Below are 23,281 nucleotides of genomic sequence, written 5' to 3' on the forward strand. Positions count from 1 at the left end.
CTCTGTTTGTTTGTTCTTTAATTCTTCTAGGTATTTGTTAAACATTTCTTGCATCTTCTCGATCTTTGCCTCCATTCATTTTCCAAGGTCCTGGATCATCTTCACTATCATTATTCTGAATTCTTTTTCAGGAAGGTTGCCTATCTCCACTTCATTTAGTTGTTTTCTGGGGTTTTATCTTTTTCCTTCATCTGGTACATAGCCCTCTGCCTTTTCATCTTGTCTATCTTTCTGTGAATGTCATTTTTGTTTCACAGGCTTCAGAATTCCAGTTCTTCTTGCTTCTGCTGTCTTCCCTCTGGTGGATGAGTCTATCTAAGAGGCTTGTGCAAGTTTCCTGATGAAAGGGACTGGTGGTGGGTAGAGCTGACTGTTCCTCTGGTGGGAAGAGCTTAGTAAAACTTTAATCTGCTTGACTGCTGATGGGTGGGGCTGGGTTCCCTCCCTGTTGGTTGTTTGGCCTGAGGCAACCCAACACTGGAGCCTACCTGGGCTCTTTGGTGGGGCTAATGGCGGACTCTGGGAGGGCTCACGCCAAGGAGTACTTCCAAGAACTTCTGCTGCCAGTGTCCTTGTCCCCACAGTGAGCCACAGCCATAGAGCCACCCCCAACCTCTGCAGGAGACCCTCCAACACCCTCCAACCAGCAGGTAGGTCTGGTTCAGTCTCTCCTGTGGTTACTGCTCCTTCCCCTGGGTCCCGATGTGCCCACTACTTTGTGTGTGTCCTCCAAGAGTGGAGTCTGTGTTTCTCCCAGTCCTGTTGAAGTCCTGCAATCAAATCTCACTAGCCTTCAAAGTCTGATTCTCTAGCAACTCCTCCTCCCGTTGCCGGACCCCCAGGTTGGGAAGCCTGACATGGGGCTCAGAACCTTCACTCCAGTGGGTGGACTTCTGTGGTATAAGTGTTCTTCAGTCTGTGAGTCACCCACCCAGCAGTTATGGGATTTGATTTTACTGTGATTGCACCCCTCCTACCGTCTCATTGTGGCTTCTCCTTTGTCTTTGGATGTGGGTTATCTTTTTTGGTGAGTTCCGGTGTCTTCCTGTTGATGATTGTCCAGCAGCTAGTTGTGATTCTGGTCTTCTCACAAGAGGGAGTGAGAGCACGTCCTTCTACTCTGCCGTCTTGGTTCAGGCCTACAGGATCACTATATTATTCATGAACAATTTTTATTCTTTACATCATCCTGAAATGAAACAATAATCAAAAAGAATACCTAATTATTCCTTTACCATGCATTTATTACCTGCTATGTGCTATGTACTTTGCCAAGTTCTAAGGATGTTATAGTAAGAATAGTAACAACAACCAGTATTTATTGAATGTTTACTATGTGCCAGCCACTGTGCTGAGCACTTTATGTATCTTACTAATTTAATCCTAATTGTCCTATCTAAGGTGGGTTATTATCTCCTCCTTTCAGAGGAAGAAACTACCAGTGTAGAGTCCAAGATCTGAACCTAGGCAGTGTGAACCCAAAGTCCTCACTCTTAAGCATTGTATTATATTACACCCTTAATAGAATGAGATAAGAGACCTTCTGTCAGGGATCTGAAGGTTTTTGTGAGAAGACAGACATATACATGAATACTTGTAATGAATTGTGATAAGTCATAATAAAGAAGTCCAAGTGAGAAGTGAGAATCACCTGTGTGAGGGTAGTAACAGTGGAGATGGAGAAGGATTAGGCTGTGGCCAGATATTGATGGAAACATTGACAGGACTTAATGAATAAAATGCATGCTGGGTGGTTTCCTAATTGCCCAGCAATTCAGTTAGGATCTATCCCTGCCTTGAGCTTCTGGTAAGAAGTGAGCAGTGTTCAAAACAACAGGTAAGCATTTTATGTAGAGAAAGATTTCCTTCAATTTGAAGGCATGTCACAGAAACACCGCTACTTACAGACTTGACTCCAAAAGCTTCGAGAGTCATCTCAGACTCATATAGGATGGCAAAGTATACTTAAACTCTACTTTGCCTGGTGTAAAGTAGTGGTAAATCTCTACTAGCATTAGTTCATGGTGCTGGAGGCTAGAATTCCCATTCCTTTAATTAGATATTCAGCTTTGATTACTGATAGGGTACTTGGAATTGAAATTGTAACTCTATCTTGGTAATAGCTACAATAATCTGCATTTGGATGTCAATAATGAAGGGTCCTATCATAAAGTGACTTTTTTGGTGGCTTCTTCATCACATGACTTAATAAAACAAAGGCGGTACAATTTATATTACTTTTCTTTTTCTTTACGTAACATTAAAAAATAATTTTCAGATCTCCAGAGTGCAAATAAGTGAAAACTGATTGTATGCTTAGGTCTGAATGTATTGGGAGATGAGAGAAAATGTGTAAATTATTCAGATCATTTTTCAAAATAAGTGTAAGAGTTTTTATACCTTAGCCAAATGTATTTTCAAGTACAGTGTATTTCATCTGAAAGGCTAAGTAGCGTGACAAAAATTTATAGAAAAATTGTTGAGTTTGTCAAGAAAGTATATTTTTATGAGTAAAGGCTAAATTCCATACTCTTGAATTGTGCCTAGACCTTTCTGCTCTTACTTGTCAAATGCTTTTTCTCTCCCAGGTCATCTTTATACAATCCTATTATTTGTGATATAGTGGAAAAACAACCGTAAATTGATTGCTAATCGATATTAAGTTTTGATAACCTACAAATCATATATTCCTCTCAGAAGGGCCTAAGGAACTGATTTGAAATTTAACTTTAGTCATCTAGAGGTCTGTTTTTTAGCAGCTTAGTGCATTACTGTAATATTTCCTAGATTCCCGTCCAATTCAATAGATGGAATGACTAAACTGTAGTCATCCTAGTTCTGAGCTCACGAGCAAGAAGAAAGTAGTTAAACATCTTGCTGTATGTGAGCAGTGCGAGGGCAGGCAGACACTGTGCACCTTGACCACCTATTATGAAGCTTTTTGCTGCCATGTCAAGTGAAAGCGAGCTAATTGGGTGAAGCTGTGGAGCATGTTAGGGGCCTGGTAGAGGGTTGCTGTCTGACAGCTGAATGTCAGCGAAAGCCAGTCAAGTGTAGCTGAGAGACAGAGACCTGTCACAAAGTTCCCGCAGACTGGAGCACAGTTAGGGAGCTGAAATATGGTTCCGTCTCACTTTCTCCCTCATTGAATCCAAGCACCTTAAAAGATTTTCCACTGTATGTGTCAACTCTTGTCCTCTAAGCTGTTTCCTGGAACTGTCCTGCATTCAAATGATTGAACAAAAGATGCTAATGTTTAGCAAAGTGAATGTAAATTCCCTCTTTTCCCCTTTTCTGCCCAAGCAGATAGACATTCAACTCAAAGGAAACTTTGAAGGTTTACATCAAACAATTAGATTGCCTCCAAAGTTAGCTGATAATAGAATCTTTTTCTCAAGAGAATATAAAAATTGAAAATTAAAGCAAGAGGATAAGCAATGCATTTTTTTCTGATATAGAAAACCTAGCTCAAGAGAGCTAGGGTTCTGGCCTGGGTGTCTTGTGAATGGACGCTTGCCAAGGTAACTGTCCGCTTGTCTTTTTGTCCCAGGCTTCTTTCCTTCATTATCAGAGCGGCCTATGGTGAAATGCCATAATGACACTCACCAGAAAGTTGGGAAAGATAAATACAGAAAGGAACAGTGAGGTTCCTTCTGAAACTCTGGACACTTTAGAAAGGAGAAATCAGAGAAAGTTAGAATTAAAGAATGAAAATTAAACGTTGTGAAGTAAAAACATTTTTCAGAGAGAGAAAAGTTTTATATCAAAACATGCCCTCCTGTTGGCTTTCTTTGGAATATGGATTAGAAGCAGTACATTTGGTGAACAATAAGCAAACGTACGGCGTGCCTGCGATGTGCCGGTCACTAGTCAAGCCACTGATAATACACAAACAAACAAACAAACTAGCCTATGCCTCCAAGGAAGGGACACTCCAAGGCCAGCACTGACCATTAGGACTTACTGTGATGGTGGACATATGGCTTTTGAGCACGTGGAGGGCAGCTAGTGTGACTGAGGAACTCTAATTTTTAATTTTACATTAAATTAAATTTTAATTAATTTAAAATTAAACAATTACATGTGGCCAGTGGCTACTGTATTAAACACCACAAGTTAAGCAAACAGCAGATTGTGATGCTGTGCTATTATAAAAGCAGTATGTGTGGGATGTTTCGATAATGCAAAGAAGGGGCACGTAACCCAAATGTGGGGGGTTAGAAGGCAGGGGGAGTTTGAGGGCAAGGTGATACCTGAGGTGAGCTGTGAAAACTGTCAAAGCCTGACAAAGAAGTCTCCTTTTAAATAGAAAAAGCAGTGTGAAACAAAGTCTCTGAGATAGGAGAAGGAAGGGCTTTCTTCAGGATCAGTGTTTTGATTAGTACTGGGGGGCAAAGGTGTCTTATGAGAAATTGCCTTAATGTAATGGTAGCCACTGAGTACTCTACCAAGCAGGTTATCCCAGAGGTCACAGAACAGGAGGTCTCACAGATGAAATTAGGATCCTCAGATCACATGGTTTCAATCAGTCGATAAAACGCACAGTAAGAAGTGGAAGGTAGGGAGCCAGCAGGGAGACGGACCATACTCCCTGATGCCTTGCTTTTATGGTGTTCATATGACCTCTCTCTCGGCTATATTAGCCTTCTCCATTCTTTGTGAGGTTATGAGGACCAGGGTGGAGGTTTGAGAAAGGGGCATTGGGTGACCGAAGGTGCCTGGGGCCACTTATCCACACTTGCCTTGACAAATACTCCTGGCCAATCTCTGTAGCTTGCCACTTAGGTAGCTGGTCAGCTTTGGGTTTTATCCGTAGTTCTGGGGGCAGTTTGAGGATGACATTAGCCTAGAGGTGACCCATCTCTCCCTCTTTCCTTCCCTTTTTATCTGTAAGTAGCCTGTCCTACAGGGTACTAATTTACAATCTGTTCCTATCGTGTGGATTCTGCCTCTGTCTGACACTACCGGCTGATTCATTCTCTGTGCTTAACACTTATTATTAGTTAACATCTATCCTTTTTTTTCTTGTCTTCAAGAGCAACTTTGAATATTCTCAAATAATAAGCATGTATACAGTAACGCAGACATGAAGTAGGAAATAGAGATAAGCCTGAAGTGATGACTTGTTTACAAAAATTAAAAGTGCATTTATAGGCTAGAGAAAGTGACAAGGCACTTAAATAACTGATGAAAAATTTTAGTAAAGAGCTTTGAAACCTATGTCAAAATCATTGTCTTGTGGATACCCTACCCCGAACCTGAGCTGCGTTTCAAAGTCAAGGCCCTTGTGAAAAAGTGGTGTGCAGGCTCTCTTCAGGAGTTAATGTGAGCAAGGGCTTTGGTGACAGTTGAAGGTGCCCAGAGGTGGCGATGGAAATGGAGTGAACGGCCTAGTGCTTCTCTTCCGTGCAGGCCTAGGGACTGGCATCTGGAAATATATGCCTACAGGTGGAAGCTGAAAGAAATGTTTTATGACAGACAGTGTGAGACACTAGGTTCCAGTCAGAGTTGCCACAGTTTTCAGATGACAGAGAGGGAAGGGTGGTTGTAGGGCCAGTGCTGTGTAGAGATGTCACCTGTATGGCACTGTGAGCCCCTCTAATATGTTGGAGGCAGAGCCTGATGGAGGGATTGCAGGCACCCAGCAACTCTTGACGGGGAGGTTGAGGTCATGTGTAAGCAGGTCAGGGAAGAACCAGGGAAATATGACTCATTACTGGGACCTTATTTGTGTCCATGGAACAATGCATGTGGCAAACTCTCAGTGCCATTGTGCATCAAAATGTAACACTAGGAAAACAGCAGTTATGTGGTTTTAGAGCATTGAGAAAATTATAATTTAAGGAGAACTGGCTCAGGACACAGGTAGTTAAGGACAGTGTGAACTCTCTAAGGGCAGAGAATTTTTTTGGTGTGTAATTTACTGCTGTCCCAGTACCAAGAACAGTGTCTGACACTTTATAGGCACTTGTAGTTAATTCTTTAATTTTATTCTTTTTATTTATTAAAAGAATTAATGAATAGAGCTAATTTAGGATACTAATGGTGAGTGTGGGTTTAGGTATGCTTTATGCCTTATGCACCCATGGGGAAAGTCTATCATATGGAATTGGTCATGTAGGGAGCAGATTCTTGAGATGTAACCTATAGCTATATTATTTTGGAATTTTGTGGTTGCTGCATTATTCGCACAATTCAATAAGATGTTCTCGCTAGAGATGGGTTTGGTTTGAGACTGCTGGAAATGGCCTGGTTCTATCAGAAGTAACATTCCTGTCTATCATGTAAAGGAAATGTCATTGCCAGCTAAGTGGTTTGTTTTGGAACATACTCCCCAGTGCTTGTTGTGATTTGAAGGCATTCCACACATGTGAACTACAGATCACATGATTTGTCTTACTTCTGAAGTGCCCCTCTCTCACTGAGAAATAGAGAGGCCACATTCTTTCAACTGAATATAACCAGTCCCTCCAGAAAGGCCCAGCTGTGGCACTGGTCAGAGGGTCAACAGCCCTGGAGAATATAGGACTGATCCCTTGGGTGGTCAGTGGGGGAATCAAGACTGTTTGCAACATCTCGTGAAGAATTGCTGGGGATTCTAGGTGTGATATAGTGGAGTGATGAGGGAACGTGGTTTAAACCAGCAGTGGAAAGGAGGGGCATGGAAAAAATGGGTTTCAACTTTTAAAATGTGAATTTATTGCTAATTTTGTTGAAATATGTGACTGACAGATACAATGTTAGTAAGATTTAGGAAAATCGTCTTTCAAACACCTTTAAATTTTATATGATTTTTCCTTCCTTCTGCCTCCTTTACCTGAGTGCATGGTCAGTAATTCCACTCAGAGAAAAACATGCTGCTAAAAGGTCTAAGTTTATAGCTTCCAGATTATTACTAATTTTTTGACATTGGATAAAAAGGGCTTATAACTTTAAGAGGAAATTCTTCAGTAATGAAAAAGTGGTCAGCAAACTTTTGCCTAATAGTTCCCAGAGAGAGTGTGACATGTGTACATTTTGACCACAGAAGCTGTAGTTTGGCAGCTGGAAGTGCTATTTGGAGTAAAATGAAGGCACACAAGTTGTAAGTAGCCACTCTACATAAAGAGCTGCGTTTGTGCAGAGTAGAGGTACAAGTTATTTCATAAAATTATTTGTGTATGTGTAGACTTAATGTCAGATTGTGGATATGAGTTAGATAACTGAAAATGTTGAAATAACAAAGTGTTCTCAGCTAAATTAAAATCCGATTTTCAAAACTTGCAAAACACTTGGTTCAAAACCTCCCCTCTGAGACCTTTAACAAACCAATTACATTTCATTTTGACCACACAGTTCAGAGTCCTAACTATACTAAAATATGGGTTTCAGTATATACAAAATTAGTCTTTTTTTAATGAAGAGTTTTTAGTTACAAAAGTAAGGCATGCTTGTTGTAGATAATTGGAAAATACAGAAGTTTAGGGAAAAAAATTCCTAAAACGTCAGTACCTCACAAAAGTATCATATGTAATTTTGCACGTCTCCTTTTCACTCATATAGTCTTGCTCAGGGGTGGGCAAAGCACAACCTGTGGACCAAATCTACTTGCCACCTGTTTTTGTATAGCCTGAGAACTAAGAACGGTTTTTACATTTTTAAATGTTTGAAAAATGAAACAAAAGAAGATTAATATCTCATGATGTGAAAAATATGTTAAATTCAAATTTCAGCGTTCATAAATGCACTTTTATTGGAACATGGCCAGACTAATTCATTTACATATATTGTCTATAGTTGCTTTGGGGCTACAACAGCAGAGTTTAGTACTTGCAACAGAGAGCATATGGCTTGCAAAGCATAAAATATTTATCTGATCCTTTACAGAAAAAGGCTTCTGACCCCTGGTCAAGCTTAAGCATTTGTCCATGTTATCCAACCGTTTATAACTATAAATTTTACAGCCATATAATACTCCATCAAGTGGCTATAGCTTACTTAAATGTACTTCTGTTGTTGAATATGGGATTATTTCCAATTTTTGTCTGTTATTAATATTAGTAAACTAATCATAAATGGAATTGTTGGGTCAAATGGTATTAACTATTTCAAGACAGTTGCCAAGTTATAGTCCAAATGGTTCTATCAATTTATACAATCACTAGCAATTTATGAATGCCTGTTTTATAATGCCTTCACTAACATTTAGTATCATAATCTTTTAAATCGAATTTTGATTGGCAATAAACATCTCATTTTCCTTTACAGTTTTGATTACTATTGGCGGTTACCATTTTTCCCATTTATTTGTTAATCAACTGTATTTTGACCTCTCTGAACTGCCAGTTCATAGCCTTTGTTCATGATTCAGTAATTTTAAAGATAAAAAACATGGAAAGAAAATTTTGGGCTTTCAAATCTTTTTCCTCATAATGCACGCTCGAATTTATTCCCTTTTTCTAAAAATAATTAACAGTTTTCTTGTGATTCCCTTTCCAGAAAGAAAAAAAGATACGTGTATGCATGTATGTGTTTATACCCTTTTTTTTTTTTTTTGGTCATTCCACACAGCTTATGGAATCTTAGTTCCCAGATCAGGGATTGAACCCAGGTCCCCTGCAGTGGAAGCGCACAGTCCTAACCACTGGATTGCCAGGGAATTCCCTATACTTATTTTTTTTTTAATGCAAATGGGTTCTTTCTCTTTACACACACACACACACACACACGGTCCCCTGCAGTGGAAGCGCACAGTCCTAACCACTGGATTGCCAGGGAATTCCCTATACTTATTTTTTTTTTAATGCAAATGGGTTCTTTCTCTTTACACACACACACACACACACACGCACACACACATACACACTGTCTTGAACCTTCTTTTTTCACTTGGACATATTTCTACATCAGTACTTACATATTTACATCGGTTTTGAAAATTGTTATATGATCTGGTTGTATCATACTTCACTTAAATAACACTCAGTTGATGGACCCTTTAGTTTAATTTATAAAATGTTTTTCTAAAAAGATGCTTCAATGAATACATCTGTATGCTCATCTTGGTGAGCTTTTGTGAGTGTAGCCATAGAAAAAATGCCTAGCAGTAGAATTGCTGGATCAAGGCAGGTAAAATTTAACTTTTGTCTTCCTGAAAGGTTGCACCAGCATACAGCCGTGCCTACGTGGTAGGAACTTGCCTGTTTCCCTCTCTTAGCAGTGGGTATCATCAGACATCTAAATTTATGGCTATCTGATAGGTGAAAAGTAAGCTTTCAATTGTCATGTTTTGTGTTGCATTTCTTTAATTATGAATAAGGTTTAGCTCTTTTTCATATGCTTATTGGTTATTGTATTTCTGCGTCCTCCACCAAACAGCCAATATATATCTGAGGCGGAGGCTGTCAGTGGTTTCCTGATCTCTTTTCTCTTTTCTTTGCAACAAAACCTCTGACTATTACCCAGGCCATTCAGCGGGGGAGAAAGCTACATATTTCAGACTCCCCTGAAACTAAGTTAGCCATATGACTAAGTTCTGGCCAATGGGGTGTAAACAGAAATACCCTGATTTTAGGAAGTGTTTTCAAATGTATGTGATACCTCCTCCTTTACTCCATCCTTCTTTCTTCTGGCTAGAATGCAGATATAATGGCTGGAACTTGAGCAACCATTTTGGACCCTGAAGTGGAAGCTGCATACTGAGGCTGTGGAGCCCAAGATAGAAGCAGTCTGGATTCCTGGTAGCTTCATATAGCCCTATCAGAGAGAAATAAACTTCTATCTTATTAAAGCCACCAACATTTTGAGTTTTCTGTTACAGCTGAACCCAATATTAATAAATACACTGTCCCAAGCCTATTTTCTAATTAGGTTCTTCTTTTTCTTGATTTGCATGAGCCTTTTGTAAATTAAGAAAGTCACTCTATGGCTATCATGTGTGTTGTGTATATTTTTTATCAGCTTGTCATTTCAGTTTTGCAATGGCATTTTTCTGTATAGTGTGCTTAAGTTTTTATTTATTCAATTTTGTCCCTTTTTTATATACTTGAGTATATGGATATATTTACATTTCAAATTCTCTCTGTGTTTGTTTGAAAAGATATGTTCTTAAGATACAGGGGAAAAATGGTCTCTTTTGCATTTTCTGGCCATTTCTGGCATTCTCTACTGTCAGGTATACCAGAATTGTCAGGAAAGGAGCAGACTGGGAGCACAGGGGTGTGAAGGGAAGTAGGAAAAGAAAGAACAAAAGCCATCTGGGAAAATTCTTTGACTCTTTTTTCCAACCTCAATCATGTCAGGAAATCTAAACATCTAAGAGAAGAAAATGGGAATTGTTATCTTGTCAGGCATAAGACACCTTTAAAGTAATTTTAAAATAAAGTTTAAATGTTCTAGTGTAATTTAACTTCAGTGCTGAGTTTTACCTCTGAATATAACAACACATAAGCTTCTTTGGTGAAAGGGCTAGAACTTTTATTTTATGTAAATGTCATAATATCTATTTATTTACTCCAGTACCATGGACATTCAAATGGACTATGAGAAAATATACTACCAAAAATATAAACATCTACTTTTAATCTCTAGAGTAAAACGTATGTGCTTTTATTTTCCAGTTTCACAGAGATTTGTTGAGCCCTTACTGTCTTTATGAAGCAGCTCTGGATATAAATAAGCCTGAGGCCATGTCTTCTTTGGGTGGCATGATAAGATAGTGGCCAAGCATAACGGGAGAAGAATCATGGATCAAAAATCATGTCCCTTTTCACCACTGACCAAGCGTCTGTGCAACGTGCAGTAGTTTTTCCCGCTCTTGTGAGCCCTAGTTCTTCGACTGTGAAATGGGGTAATAGTAATACCTTCTCATTGAGTGGCTTTGAGAATTGAGATAATGCCTATAAAGCTAAACCTAGCACAGTACCTGACATATATGTTCACACATGTTAGCTATAATTAAAAATTTGGAATTTATTATCACTTGAGTAGAAAGAGAAGTGAAGGGGAGCGACTGTATATTATGCATTTTGTGTATATTATTTCATTTAATTCTTATAACAACTCTATGAGGGATGATTCTTCTTATGTTATGGATAGGATGCAGGCTCACATAGGTTAAGTAACATGTCTAAGATCACATAGTGAATACATGGCAGACTCAAGTTTGGAACCTGAGGCCTCTTCAGTTTCTAAGCCCATATTCTTTTCACTATACTGTGCTACTTTTAATTGCGACATAATGTGTATATACTTGAAATAACCAAATATCAAACCAAAACCATGAAGTAATAACATGAGTGGTTTCATTCATTCATCAGTTAGAAATCTTATTTCCAGATACTCTGCTAAGTGCTAGCAATACAAAATCATGATTCCATTACACTAGGTGCTCTTGTTTTCTGGGGAGATAAAAGTATACAAATAAGTGAAAATAGAAAAATAAATATTCATGAAGGAATGCCAACGTGTGATTGAATATAGCAGCTAACTGTAGTTGGGGAAGGGTGGGGCAAGGATCTGGAAAGGCCTTACAAGGAGGGGAACCTTGACAGAGTCTGAAAGGTGGAGAAGGCATTTACCCCACATAGGGTAGAAGTGTATCCCAGACAATGGACAGACCGGAGGCAGGTGTGAACTATGGAACATCATATTTCCTGACTCACAAGTTCCATGTAACCGGATTACAGAGTACAAGTGAGGAAATGCTAGATGAGGCTAGACAAGGAAGTAAAGCGCTTGTGAACCAGGCTGCACAGAGCTGCAGTGTCACATGGCAAAGGGCATGCCTATAAGGAAGCCTGAAGAATCGAAGCCATAATCCAATTAATCCACCGCATTAACCATGTTGTTGAGGCTGAAACTGAAGGAGTCTGTCTTAAGAGCTTTGGCTCTTAAACCAATGCTGAATGTCTGCTTGAGGACTAAATTGTTGTGGTGTGAATCAAGTTGATAATTAATGTCTTCTACCTCTCTTTTCTGATTTGTTTCTACCTCCATATTGCCCTTCCTTCTTGATCTCTAGGAACCCAGACCTCTCAGGTTGTTTTCTTCTATCTGGAGACTCCTTTACACTGCTCTGCTGACTGACTCACATATCCCCACCTAGCCTATCTTGTTGTCACTGAGCTAAAGAGCCAAACTGGTCTGTACTAAGATTTAATAACTTATGGAGAGAGGAATGCATAAGATATTTGTACAGCTTTGGCATTGGTAACTAAAAGTTAGAATTGATAACTACAAGGAATAAATATTTAATGATGTGGTAGCAGGTGTATATATGTATATGTATATATATATATACACACACATATATATGCATATTAGCAAGTATATGTGTCTAGATATATTTATCAGGTACATGTATATGTGTGTGTGGATGGATGGAGAGATAGATAGACAGACAGACAGACATATCTCAGGTACATAACTGAGCATTCCTCAAGAGAAGACTGTATATGTAATTATTGTCAACTCGGTTTGTCTGCATAAACTGCAGCATCCTATGAGGCCAGCACAGCAGAACTGGAAAACAGACAGGTAAAATTTGGTTAACTAACTTGAAGTATTCTGTGTTCTGAGTACTAAGACTTTAGTGATAAGAACATATTAGGAGCTAAAGTAGAAATGGCGAGGGAGCCTCATTATAAGGCCCTCTTGTGGGTACTTTGATTCCTTCATCAGTTTATGTAGAGCTGCACACTCTACTTAAAATCAGTCAATAATTTACAGGGCTTAAAACATCATCATGGAGGTCAAAGTAATGAAAAATGTATCAGAATTTAATTGCATATAGCCACATCATCTAAACTGTGGCTAATTTTGTCATCTATTTGGCTTTTTTTAAGACCCATGTGCAGTATGTATTCCTTCCCCTTAAGAACGGCCCATCCATATCCCCTCAAAATCTTAAGAATTATGTTTGGGAACTCTGATTTCTGGGTTAAATTATTCACAAAAGTTAGGTGTTAACCTTATATGTCATCATGGGTTGGAATCATGGTGGACCTGTAGAACTTCAGAGCTGGAAAGAGTCTAGCTCCTCATTTTATAAGCAAGGGAAGTGAGAACTAGGAAGACTAATTCACTTGCCTAAATGACCCAGATAGATTATAGCAGAACTGGGAGGGAAAAATATAGTCTTCTGATCTCTAGTCTAATACTCTTTCCATCATACTATGTGACTGGCATAATCTCCTTGCAATACTATTCAGGCTTACTAAATCACATCACTCCTCATTTTTTATAATACTAGATTCTAGAAGACTTAACTTGATCATAAATGCTACACAGGAGACAAATGGCTTAGTGTCATTGTTTCAGAAGCCTTGGTCTGCAAAGTGGCTTTGATTTATAGATAGTTTATTGAGTCATTATCTTATTATTACACTAATGCTTTATTTATTTTTGTTGTTGAAAAAAACACCCTTAGGAAATGAAGATATTAAAGTCTTGAAAAATGGTTAATGGACATGTCTAATTACTGTATTTCATAAGATTTCTAAAATGCAGAAATTTAGTAGGCACATTTTGTATTGTGAATATATATTTAGCTGATGGACTGTAACAGTTCAAATAGAATCATTTACAGCTTATTGAGTAAATAAAAGTGCCTCGGGGCTTCCCTGGTGGCGCAGTGGTTGAGAATCTGCCTGCCAATGCAGGGGACACGGGTTCGAGCCCTAGTCTGGGAAGATCCCACATGCCGCGGAGCAACTAGGCCCGTGAGCCACAACTACTGAGCCTGCGCGTCTGGACCCTGTGCTCCGCAACGAGAGGCCGCGACAGTGAGAGGCCCGCGCACCACGATGAAGAGTGGTCCCCCGCTCACCGCAACTAGAGAAAGCCCTCACACAGAAACGAAGACCCAACACAGCCAAAAATAAATAAATAAATAAAATTTTTAACAAAATAAAATAAAATAAAAGTGCCTCCATAAAGATTCACATGACACCTAGCTTTTATTTAAGGTAACTAATTTCTTTTTTAAAAATTGTTTAAATTTGGATTTACATGAGAGACTACCAGAACACCTTAGCAGTTTAAATAATAGCTTAAATGACCACAGGTTTAAAATATAACATCAGATGGTGAATATTCACTTTTTTAAAAATAAATTTATCTATTTTTGGCTGTGTTGGGTATTCGTTGCTGCTCGTGGGCTTTCTCTTGTTGCGGTGAGCGGGGGCTACTCTTCGTTGCGGTGCGCGGGCTTCTCATTGCAGTGGCTTCTCGTTGCAGAGCACGGGCTCTAGGTGAGCGGGCTTCAGTAGTTGTAGCTTGCAGGCTCTGGAGCACAGGCTCAGTAGTTGTGGCGCACGGGCTTAGTTGCTCCGCGGCATGTGGGATCTTCCTGAACCAGGGCTTGAACCCGTGTCTCCTGCGTTGGCAAGTGGATTCTTAACCACTGTGCCACGAGGGAAGCCCTGAATATTAACTTTTAATGGTCTCTGATAAAAAGTTATTTAACTCTCTTTTACTCTCTGTGTTAAATTAAAAGTGTTATTATATATTTCTGAATATTATTTGTAACAAGAAAAATAGTTCATATTTACTTGTTATTTTAACATCCTATTTTCAAATCAAGATTTCACCAGAATTTTTGCTGGTTTGTTTTTAAGCTATTAAGTGACTTAAAATCAAATTTTATCCTATTTCATGAAAAAGATTATTTTCTAGCAGTGTATGAAGTGTAGCAAATGACCTCAGTAACAGAAAAATAATTGTTTTCATTTACACAAAAGTAAGTCTGTTTACTTGATGGAAAGCCTATCTTTTGAGTGGTGCAAGTCTTGAAAGAAATCTCTTTTTTAAGGTTATTTCCCATGTTTAGGACATAAGGTCAGAAGACAGTAAGCAAAAAGTGAGACTCTGACTTGAAATACTAGAGAAATACTCAATACCCCATTTCAAGGTTATTTGGTCAAAAATGTTATATTAGATTTTTAAAAATGCTTTCAGACAACGTGGTGGAAAATAGACATTTGAAAAAGTAAGATCAGAAAAGGCAAAAGAAGGGCCCCTTTGTAGAGTTCCAAGATCCACTGAATATATTAAGGGGAGATGGGCAGTTAGAGACCTTCCCTGAAGGATGTGTAACGAGTTAGGTTGATGGATCAAAAGGAAACTTCAAGTACAGAATATAGATTTGAGTAAAATATATATCCATTTATCTAACACTACAAAACAGGCATGGTTGGTCAGTTTGGCACAGTTGCCTTTCTCTAGTCTAAAGCATCAAGAAGAAAATACTCTCAGAGAGTAGGTGACCTTCCTTGGTCTAATTCTGCACACTCCTCTCTTTTCATATATACTTTTTTTAGACCAGAACTTGAAGTATTTATAAAGATATAACAACAAAATTTTGAAGGCTGCCTGACAATATTTTTTATCATAATAAATAGTATGATTGCCCCACCATCTCCTGCTCTTCCATTATTCCTCTCACCCCTAAGTCTGGCAGAATCAGTTAGTAGATGGCATTGTAGTCTTTACAGCAGCAAAATCAATCAAGTAATAACACTGCCAATTCAGACACACGGCTAAAAAAAAAATCACCAAAGATGGTTCTAGCAGCAGGAAAAGTGCAGGAATCTACACCTCGAGCCTCTGATGTAATGAGATGCCTCTGTTCTGGTTCTGAACTGATATGCTTAGGCCCAGCATTAAGGTTCTGCAAGTGAAACCTCATCAGTGCTTCTAATCAGGGTCAACACAAGACCTCAGGAGTTCTTTTCCTTCTGCAAGGATAAGCTAAATCCTCTCCTTCATAAAGCCATTCATTCAAGTGGTCATTTTAGGTGAGTTTTTTTTTTTTAACTTCCAGCAGAACAAGAGATGATTTCCGTCAGCTGTAGGCCTGCAGTGGAGTATCAAGAAATCAAAAGAACGGAGATCAAAGAAAATTGCTGAACTAGGTGTTAGATGCAGCCATTGATTTTTCTCCAGTTGTAGTTTAAAAAAAATCCACAAAAATGGTAACACATACAACAGTTGAATTTCTAATATGTTCCTAAAGCCAGAGATAGCTTCCTTCTTGTTTTCACATGTAGAAACGGTTTTGTGTAACATGACATAATAAAGCATATGCTTAGAGTTCACGCTATTTTGTTGTCAAAACCATAAGAGAATCTACCAAAAAGATGTTTGTGTGTTTTTTAAAAAAACTCTGCAGTATAAAAGGTGGTTTTTAGTGGAGACACTTATGACTAGACTTATCTCAGCAACATTTATTTGCTGGGAATGTGGAAAACTCTGATATACAATTGATTACTATTTTCCTACTATCTATAAAAGCCATAAAATAACACCTATCTGCTTTACTGGTAAAACTTCATTTATGTTAAAGGTTAACTACTCTTTACTGGTACTACTTAAGGCTTAAATTATAGCTTCAACAAAATATTCTGTTTTTAAGTACTTAATGAGTGTGTGGGTTTCTTAAGTTTGATTTCCAGTAGTTTCTGGGTAACTGTAATGTTTTAAAATATGTGACAAATTGTTTTCATGTTGCACTCCCATATTTTGATATATGATTTCCAAATACTCATAACAGAGACAGTCTTTATTAAAACAGGGTGGTGGCAGTATTATTAAAGGTAAAGACAAAAAGTTCATCTCACTGGCATTTTATATGTTGGTGTGCTGTTTTCTATAGGGCACTAGGATTAACTTGTTTTTCTTTGTGCTATGTTGTTCAATTAAATAAGTCAGGCTGATAACTTAAAAAACATAAATATCCATAGTTCATTTTCTAAGCAGTCTAATCTCCCAATTATATAGCATATATCATATAGCATAATGAGAAAACATTATTAGCATTGGTTTCTGTAATTTGCTAGCGGATGGAAGCAGAGGTAAAAATGCCTGATTGCAGTGACCCTTTGATTCAATAACTTGATAAAAGTTTTATACCAAGTTTTAGTGTCTAGGCAAACACCTGATGTCCTGACAAGTTTATGATATAGAACAAATGAGGTTCAATCACAACTTGGAAAATAATTTCATATTTATGTATTATCATATAGATTATTTAAGTGGCAATTTCCACCCCATTCCATATATATATTACAGTGATTCTTAGTCCACTTCTCTGTTTATGGTATCAGAGTCTGTTTAAGAGTCTTCAATTCTATGTTTATTATTCTTTTCTTTTTTATATCGTAGACAGGATCACAAGACCATTCAAATCTCTCCATTCCTTCAAGAGCTGCTCTTCCTGCTGACACAATTGATGTTGGGGATTTTTTGCCATTGAAAGCTGAACCTGACACAACTTACACTTTCTTAAAGGAGACACTTATAAATCCTGCGCCCCTGTCGTCATCTCACTCCTCTCCAGTGATGATGTCTGCTACTGCCGAGAGACCAGCTCAGATTGGATTTTGACTTTATGAAATAAAAAGGATGCAGGAAGAGTTAACAGTACAATTAAAATTGTTTTGAAGGGGGATTTTCTTATCAGTTGAATTTTGTTTCAGCACAAGTGGCCGTGGGTTTTTAAAAATTGTGTAATACCTTGATGTGTGCAGGTATCTATGTCTCCTTGAATAATGAAATAACCAACTTTTTTTTCCCTCTAAGTTTTATTTTTTATCACAGTTGCTCATTTTTATGTAACATGTTTTTAAATGTTAAAGAATGACACATTTTGGGTAATTTCCTTCAGACTTAAAAAAAATCAATAAGCCATTTTAGTCTCTATCTATCAAAGTTGTTTCATACTTGTCTATTTTAAAGCAGGACTGCAATACTTTAATAGGATTGAGAGAGCTATTTGAAATGTATGCCAATGATTCCTGTCATTTCATGGCAGCCCTGCCATGGTTCAGTGAGCCCTCTCTTCTCTCTTGTCAGCTCAACTGAAGACAAGCATTTAGTTGCAAACTTTAAGCAGGTTGTGCAAAACAAAAATGATGTGACTGCTTCTCCTCCTGCACAATAATGTCACTCCTGGTCAATGTGAGAAGGTCAGGTTGCTCCTTGTAAAGCTACATGATACCACTTGCCCATTTGAACAAGTTAAGTTAACTGCTGAATCTGGTCCCTGCAGGCACTGAAAACTCATCCTTTTATCAAGCCTGCATTTGATAAGAAAGTAGAGCAGTTGTGCTGGGAAGATGTCTGTGGTGTGTTTAGGCACTTTTTGAGGACAGTTCCCACACCAGTACAGCAGGTAATATATTTTGTATAAGCTGAAAAACTTCAAGGTAATGGCTGTTTTGACCTTCAAAATAGACTCCTTTTTTGTTTGTGTTGTTGGTAGGACCCAAGAGTGACGCCCATCTTTGATGCTGACAGAATTTAAAACAAGGCCATTGCCCTGCATTTTCTGCCTTGTAGCACACAAAAGTAAAATTGTATGTCAGGCCGAGATGTCGGGGAGCTGACAAGATGCCCCAGTGACATTTCAGCTAGAAAGAGCAAGTGTCTTGCAACCAAGTGGTCAAATATCAAATAATAGGTCAAGCAGGAAGGAGCTGAGTTCTAACCACAAAGAGGTTTCTGGTAACTTACTTGACAAGCTTTTGGGTGCTTTGTGGCTTGACAAAGTGATGTTCTGTTGGGTATCGCTAGGCAGACTGTTCTTTATTGCCTTCAGAAGATCAAACATGACATTGATTAAACTCTTTAACCCTTAAAGGTTAAATCCTTGCAGTTTGCATCATGGTAAGTGAAGAACAAAAGGATATTTGTAATATGTATTTGTTTTTGTCTTAATCGTTTAACTCCCCAGTGATATTGACTTCTGATGTGAATGGTGCTTCTTGACAAAGAATTTTAATACAAAATCCATATTTTGTATTACTTTTCATTTTTGAGCTCTTCATTATGGATGCATTAGAGAATAACAGTATGTATTATGGAATCTGTATTGTCTTAACTTTACAGTGACATTTGATTCAAATATACCCAACTTCTAAGAATTTTTTTTTATTGGACTTGGTAAATAAAATTGGTGTAATGTCTACGTATTAGCCAAATCAACCAAATGACTTATACCATCTGAGATAACACAGCACTATTACTGTCATACTGTGTAGCACAATACTATTTCTCATAGTACTGGGACAATATAATAGGCTTTATATAAATCTTTAGAAAACTATTTCTGTGAAGTGAAATTAATCTTTAACCAAATTTCTCTTTATTTCTTTCCTTGGAGTTCTTTTTATTAACCATTCTGTGTTTTGAATATTAAAGAATATGCCCTGTGTAATATAATATGACATGTATGAAATTCAACTTGAAAATTTATTGTAACACAGAAAATGCAATTGTTTTTATATGGATCATAGAATAATTCCTGCACATTTCAAAATACTTTCCTCTGCCGTTCCATACAGTGATTAAGATATTGCCCATATAGAAATCAAATACAGTTTTTTAGTTCATGTGACATCATTGAGCTTCCACTTCTCACACTGCAGAAAAACAGTATTACTTTACATCACTTATATGTCTGGTTTGTGTGTGTATGTTTGTGTTAAATCTGTTTTCAGATCCTAGTAATTTAAGGGGAAGGAGCACCTTTGTAAACTTTGCCTTGGACAGACCTTGGTCTTCTTGCCTTAATTTTACAATCTGTTGATGGGATAACACCAGAAATAAATGTATATGTCTCTCCATATATGGGAGTATCTGATTTTACAGATAAATTTTATACAATAAATTCTGAACTATAAATTCAAAAAGATTATTAAATCAAATCAAAGCATGTCACATTTATAACCAACTAGATGCTAAAGGCCATAGAGACTGAATGATGAGCCTTTTGAGTGATCATTAGTACTCACTACCAAATATAGTAATTTTTATACCATATGCTTTTTTCCCCAGAAGTCAGACCCAGCAGGAGGAGAAGATTTAATGACACATCCTATGGAGATCTGAGAAACTCTAGACTGCTTCCGAGCTCCTCAGTGACCAGTTGCTGCATATTTGAGATCTGTGTTGTGTTGACAAGGACGGTTGCTCTATCAGCTTCTTTACTTCCTTAAGAATGATATATAAAGTAGACTTTTCTCAGGAGAACGACTTCAAATATTTTTGGAGGGGAAGGGAAGTTTTACTTTACACCTTAGTATGTAGATTTTCTTACCTTTTGTGATCTAGAAAAATACTTGTATTATCCATCACTATCAAAGGGATTCTTAAAGTTATTGTTTTGACACCTAAGTCATACTTATTGAGGCTTTGCCAGCATTTTTAACATAAACATTTTAGGCTGACATAATGCAAATGCAGAGAGGTGCAGGAAATTGGGAGAATTGCCAATTCAGTGATAATTTAATGACATAGGTAAATAACCTCTTAAATAGTAGAATGATAACTTTAATTTACCAAATGTCTGACTCTTATTAAACTTGGCAACACTACTTATTTCACATTTATAATATATGCTGTTATCAAGCGTTCAATGAGAGCATTACTATTTTCATGTTACTTTATTTACCAGTTACATCTGAATTTATTCTATAGACAATACTGAACAATGGTAAATCGATCTTATTTTACTATGCACTTTTTATAGACAAGTTTTCTCATGTAAAAGGTGGAAAGTAACATATTTACTGAGCAGCTATTCTATGCCAGCTATTATAGCAAAACCCTAATGTTCTCACAATAAACCTCTTAGGTATTTCCATCACCATCTTATAGATGAATAACTGAGCATCTAAAATGTTAAGCATTTGACTACCTAAGATCACACAGAACCTAGTAATTAGTAAGCCCAGAGCTATAACTCCAAAGCCCACATTATTTCCACTTTACTAGGCCGATCTTCCAGAAATAATTAGCAGTTTTAAAAGAGGACAAATTAAAAAAAAATTTTCCTGACTAGTTAGGGATAAGTTTTTTTTTCAGTATTACAGGTGATTTTTATTTTCTTCATTTTTGCAATCTATAGCTTTCACATTTTCTTCAACGAACACATATATTTTAATAATGAAAGAAAATCAACCTTTAAAACGGTACATCTTTGCAGCACCAATTCGTGTTAAGCTAATCCTCCCAGGTAACACATAAGGTTTTTTTTGTTTTTTTTTTTTTAATAGATCTTTATTGGAGTATCATTGCTTCACAATACTGTGTTAGTTTCTGTTGCACAACAAAGTGAATCAGCCATATGCATATCTATGTCCCCATATCCCCTCCCTCTTGAGCCTCCCTCCCACCCCTCCCTATCCCAACCCTCTCGGTCGTGGCAAAGCACCTAATTGATCTCCGTGTGCTACGCAGCTGCTTCCCACTAGCTATTTTACATTCAGTAGTGTATATATGTCGATGCTACCCTCACTTCGCTCCACCTTCCCCCTCCCCACCCCTTGTGTCCTCAAGTCCATTCTCTATGTCTATGTCTTTATTCCTGCCCTGCCACTAGGTTCATCAGTACCATTTTTTTTTTTTTAGATTCCATATATATGCGTTAGCATATGGTATTTGTTTTTCTCTTTCTGACTTACTTCATTCTGTATGACATACTCTAGGTCCATCCACCTCACTACAAATAACACCATACACAAAAATAAACTCCAAATGGATTAAAGACCTAAATGTAAGGCCAGACACTATAAAACTCTTAGAGGAAAACATAGGAAAAACACTCTTTGACATAAACCACAGCAAGATCTTTTTTGACCCACCTGCTAGAGTAATGAAAATAAAGATAAACAAATGGGACATAATTAAACTTAAAAGCTTTTGCACAGCAAAGGAATAATTTTCAGAAGTGTGTTTTAGTTTGAAATCTAGATCACTTATCCAATGATTAGACAAAACAAAATAAAACACATCCGTCTGTCTGTATGACTAGTAATGGGAAGAATCATGATGTATGTCTCTACCTTTCAAAGGAACCAGCCCCCTTTATTATGTTGCCCAGTGTCTCTAGCTTGGGCTGAGAGACCAAATGGATGTTCTTAGGACAGACCCTCAGTTGAAAGATATTGATGGTAAGCCAGCCTGACCAAGGTGTAACTTCCCAATGGAAAATAATGACATATGCTAAGTAAAGCTGATCAAGAAAGCATTAAATTGTATAACTCCTAGGATGGAAATGGGGATTTTAAAATATATTTTTTGGACTGTTGTGGCAGACTGAATAATGAACCCAAAGATATCCCCATCCTAATCCCTGGAACCTGTGTCTGTTACCTTATATGGCAACAGAGACTTTAAGAGTGTGATTAAGTTCAGGATCTTGAGATGGGGAGATTATCCTGGATAATCTGGGTGGGCCCTAAATGCAGTCACAGATGTCCTATTAGGGGTGGGAGGCAGAGGCTGACTTGACTATGGACAGGGAAAGGCAATGTGATAATGGAAGCAGAGATTCGGGCAATGCACTTTGAAGATGGAGGACGGGGCCATGAGCTGAGGATACAGGCGCTGCTAGAAGCTAACAAAGACCAAGAAACAGGTTCTCCTCTCAAGGGTCCAGAAAGGTAAGAGAACAAACTTGTGTTGTTTTAAGCCACAGTTTGTAGTAAGTTTTTGCAGCAGCCGTGGGAAACTAATTCAACCAGTAAACTTTTAGTGTTCTTTGGAAAGATCAATACATTGATCTTTTAATATTTTCTAACAGAAAAATCATTTCTTCTTTTAAATTATCCTGATCAGTTGCTTTCATAACTTGAAATTCCCATCTTTTTAGGTTTCCATTTTATATTCCTAGCTTCTGAATATAATAAACAGTGATTGTCTAATTAGGACATTTAGTCACATTCTATTGCCATCATTTTTGATGATTTTTAAATTAACTTGTGATTTCAGTATGCATTTTAATGTCTGCAACTTTAAAAAGGTATTGTGCATTAAATGTGTAAATTTATCTTAAAGGTCTATTGTTTTAATTCGGTTCCCCTTTTGTTGGCATACTTTTATAGCTTTCTTACAAAAGAAATTCAAACTTGAAAGAATTTATGTTAATCATAGCTTAAAATAATGATTCAGAATTTATAAATCATATCTTAAATGTGCCAGAGCATTTTTCTTTGCTATTTACCCATGAGTTCAACATATGTCATTTACCCATGCTTTTTGTTACCATTGAAGTGAAAGCATTTTAATAATTTTCGCAAACAGTGAAATCTTCAAAAAATTTTGTTGTATAATATTTGAATATATTTTATCTTCACTTTGGTGAAATCATATAGTTTTTTTAAAATGGTGCAGTTCAATGAGAGCAACTTGAACTGAAATGATTGTGTTCAATATAATGAAACCTAAGATATTGCAGGCTTAAACCTAAGGTGTTAAATATTTCAAGTACAACAAAAACAAAACGAACAAAAAAACCTCT

At 37.4% G+C, this 23,281-nt stretch overlaps 1 protein-coding gene across 1 annotated transcript in view; it reads left to right on the plus strand.

Annotated features, from left to right (window-relative positions):
• CCDC171 (coiled-coil domain containing 171) overlaps positions 1 to 19,050 on the plus strand; it is a 341,681-nt gene extending 322,631 nt beyond the window's left edge. Inside the window, exon 27 of the mRNA XM_028494006.2 lies at positions 17,143 to 19,050. Coding sequence (XP_028349807.1) covers positions 17,143 to 17,364 — 222 coding nt within the window. The 3' untranslated portion in view covers positions 17,365 to 19,050. The remainder of the gene's footprint in view (positions 1 to 17,142) is intronic.
• Positions 19,051 to 23,281: the final 4,231 nt, after the last annotated feature.

This window comes from Physeter macrocephalus, chromosome 9, assembly GCF_002837175.3.
Source record: "Physeter macrocephalus isolate SW-GA chromosome 9, ASM283717v5, whole genome shotgun sequence".
NCBI lineage: Eukaryota > Metazoa > Chordata > Mammalia > Artiodactyla > Physeteridae > Physeter > Physeter macrocephalus.